At 33.1% G+C, this 3,667-nt stretch overlaps 1 protein-coding gene across 1 annotated transcript; it reads left to right on the top strand.

The window, feature by feature from the left end:
- The first annotated feature begins 2,150 nt into the window (after positions 1-2,150).
- LOC145668465 (uncharacterized) lies at positions 2,151-2,555 on the top strand. Its single transcript, XM_081736365.1, has one exon. It carries the CDS (start codon positions 2,151-2,153, stop codon positions 2,553-2,555), a length of 405 nt encoding a protein of 134 aa, XP_081592491.1.
- Positions 2,556-3,667: the final 1,112 nt, after the last annotated feature.

Below are 3,667 nucleotides of genomic sequence, written 5' to 3'. Positions count from 1 at the left end.
TTCTTTCCATTGTGGCAATAATAATAATAATAATAATAATAATAATAATAATAATAATAATAATAATAATAATAATAATAATAATAAACTTTATTTTACGTGCTGAGAACAGCTAAAATACAGCACTTTGTCTTATTCTACATTATTTTAGCAATGAATATATAGTACTAGTGATAAAATTATGTTTACGTCTATATCATAAATTATTAATAATAAAAACATTGACAGTGTAGTGTACGCCAATTATTAAAACAAAGAAGTGTCAAAAATTAAAAGTAAAAAAAAAATAAAAATAAAGACTACTAAGTTATATTTAAAATTCTAAAATAATGTCATATTTTAAGACATGCATTCATTATAGCTTTCTAAAATCCTACAGATTAATATATTTTTTCTATTAGGCGGTTGCAATAAAACTTTTGCCCTTGTACCAGATATTGGAACTTTAAAATCAACATTTTTAAAAATATAGTCTGAGGTATATTTGTTGTCAAGTAACTTTCCTACAAATACAGATTCAATCAATTTTCTCCTTTCAGCCAGTCGTTCCAAATTAAAATACGTTATCCAATATTCATACGTGCTAGAATAATAGTCAAGTCCTAACTTAAAACAAAGTATTCTAATAAGACACTTTTGCACCATCTCGAGTTTGTTTACGAGAGTTTTTGTTAGGCTGTTCCAAGTCACTGATGCATATTCTAGTTTCGACCTTACCAGTAATTTATATAAGAGTACATATGTATTTGATTGACAGAAAGCCGGCCATTGATTAAACAGGTAACCGATTATTTTTCTTGCTTCATTACATACATTTTGTATATGATCACCAAAGCGTAGTGACCTGTCAAATGTTACACCTAAATCCTTTTTTGTGTCAACTTTCTGTATTACAGTACCTTGTATTTCGTATTGACTTACATAGTATTGCGATTTGTTACTGTAGGTCATGCACTTAGTTTTCAAACAATTGATATTCATACCGTTATCCTTGCACCATATAATGATTCTGTTTAAGTCATCTTTTAGCTTATCGTTGTCCTCAATATTATTTACTACACTAAAAAGCTTAATGTCATCAGCATAAAGTAAAACATTTGAATGATTTAAGACTGTTGGAAAGTCATTAATAAAAATAGAGAAAAGTAATGGGCCCAGAGGAGAACCTTGAGGAACACCGTTACTAATGTTGGCTGAATCTGACATGACATTTCCAATTTTAATTTGGTATGTTCTACCAGTCAAATAATAATAATAATAATAATAATAATAATAATAATAATAATAATAATAATAATAATAATAATAATAATAATAATAATAATAATAATAATAATATAACAATAATAATAATAGTAATAAAGGAATAACATAATTACAATACCAATTACATAAACAGTATATTCCCATTCAGAAAAAAAATACTAATTACTACGACGAGGTTGGAACCCAAGTAGCTGCAATGGGAGTTTCCTGTTTCACAATTTCTTTAAACTAATCTCCCCAACCGTAGTATTGTTCTCCACTGGCGAATTATGTCCTTTCGATGTATTCCAAACACTACAGGAACACGAACACAGAAATACCTAACACAATTAAAATTCCGCTCTTGCTCTTCAAAGGAATTCGAACCCCTTGTGGATTGCGCATCTTGATCAGAAGCCGAACGCCCGAGATCACTCGGCTAGTGCCACCGACTCAATTTGCTACAAACTCCACATATGAATATAAGAAAGTAAACTATTAGTTATGGAATACGAACATAGACCTGTCTATTTCTACACGTGTTGATACAATTCAAAGAATTTGAAAATAATTTCTGACGTCTTTTCCTCTTTGGAAATTAGAAGTTACGGTAAAGACCACATATAATGTAGATCGGGACCATCCGTGCAACCGATGACCAGCGTCGTAACTTAAATTCTTTTCTAGGTGGGGCATGCATTAATAAGCTTATTTGGACCTTCTACAAAAAGTTGTTTTTCTAATTATTGCGTCCCTCTCTCCAACTTTCTCGTAATCTGTATGGATACCCCGGAGTCTGTGGGCCCACCCGCACGTCAAGGTCTGCGGTTCCGTTAGTTACTCCCTGAGCACATTCCTTACATGACAAAAGTATTAGAAAGACAATATTGATAAATCTCAAAGAAATGCGAATAAACAATAGATCAATTGCAAGCTACTCAAGTCATTTGGAAGAAAGAATCGAAGATTTGAAAAACAGATCTCGAAGAGTGAACTTAGTGTTCTACGGTGTCGAGGAAAGTGCAAGTGAATCGTGGGACGAAACAGAAAACAACGTGCGGAATGTGATTAAAGATAGATTAAAAATCGATTTGGCGGATGATGCTATTCAAAGAAGTCACCGCGTAGGAAGAAAAGTCAGTGGTCACAGTCGTCTTATAGTGTGCAAGTTCTTGCGAGATAAAACGACGGAAGCAATTCTTAAATCTAGGAATAAATTAACGGGCACCAAAATTTATATTTTTGAGCATTTATCTTTTAAAGTTAGGCAAGAATGCAAAGCCTTTCAAACGTATGTTAACGAAGCTTGACAACGAGGGTGTTATGCTTATTTGCAATTCCGGTATGCGTGCATCGATGGGAAGACGTTTTCATTACAGGAAATGACAAATAGCGATAAAAAATTTCCAACGTGCCAAACAATCCTTCTACCGCCCAAGAGCTTAAGGCAGGTCTGGACGAAGATGTGAGTGTACAGAGAAGTACTCCCCCCTTCACTACCCCAGGGAGTAGCCGTACCAAGCAGATCCCATTGAAGAGGAAATCGAATTTCAATCGGTGAGGAACAGGTTTCCAGGAATTGCAACTAGTAAGTACAACACAGTTTTCTGCTAATGAAAATAAAAATAGATTTGTCGTGACAAACAATGTGAACTTGACAAGCGCCGTGAAAAGTTTAAGATCAGACTCAACTACGAAAACTGATGTTTTAAATTGTGATATAACAGTACCATATGACCAGCATCGCAGTATTAAACTTTCAGTGTATTACCAGAATGTTTGTGGTCTCAGAGGTTCAAAAAGTCAAGAGTTCTTTACAAGTATTGTATCGAATACATACGATATAGTAGTCATTAGTGAAAGTTCCCTAATTGCTAGTTACTCAGACTCTGAAATATTTGATGATCGATATTCTGTTTTCCGGGAGGACAGAAATTTTGAGCTGGTTTACAAGAGTAAAGGGGGTTGGGTAATAATAGGTATTCTTAAAAAATATAATGTGTACTATGTAAGTTCCTGCGATACAAATCTGGAGTGTGTACTTGTTAAATTAGTATTACATTCTTTAGATGTATTTGTCTGTGCCATTTATATTCCACCGGATTCAAATTTAAAAATTTACGAAGAGTTTTATTAATTTATCGAGAGTAACTGTCCATCAGGAAGCACAATTCTCTGCATCGGATATTTTAATATTGCAGAAATTACAAATTCTTGTTTTCACCTTATGTCCTCAACAACCAAGTGTAAAGATGTGTATAACTTTTTGCCCTTATACAATTTATCATCATTCAACGACATACAAAACACAAATGACCGCACATTAGACCTAGTATTTCTAATATCAAAGATGTAGTTGTTTCTAAAGAGTATCCACTTGTTCGAGAGGATATACATTACCAAGCAATTCTTGTGTATTTAA

The sequence above is a fragment of the Thermobia domestica genome, chromosome 1 (assembly GCF_964235325.1).
Source record: "Thermobia domestica chromosome 1, izTheDome1.hap1.1, whole genome shotgun sequence".
NCBI lineage: Eukaryota > Metazoa > Arthropoda > Insecta > Zygentoma > Lepismatidae > Thermobia > Thermobia domestica.
Note: the sequence above shows the minus strand (reverse complement) of the source record. Positions and strands in the feature narration are given on the sequence as shown.

Coding starts and splice junctions, on each gene's coding strand:
- LOC145668465 (XM_081736365.1), top strand. CDS start 2,151: ATGCGAATAAACAATAGATCAATTGCAAGCTACTCAAGTCATTTGGAA.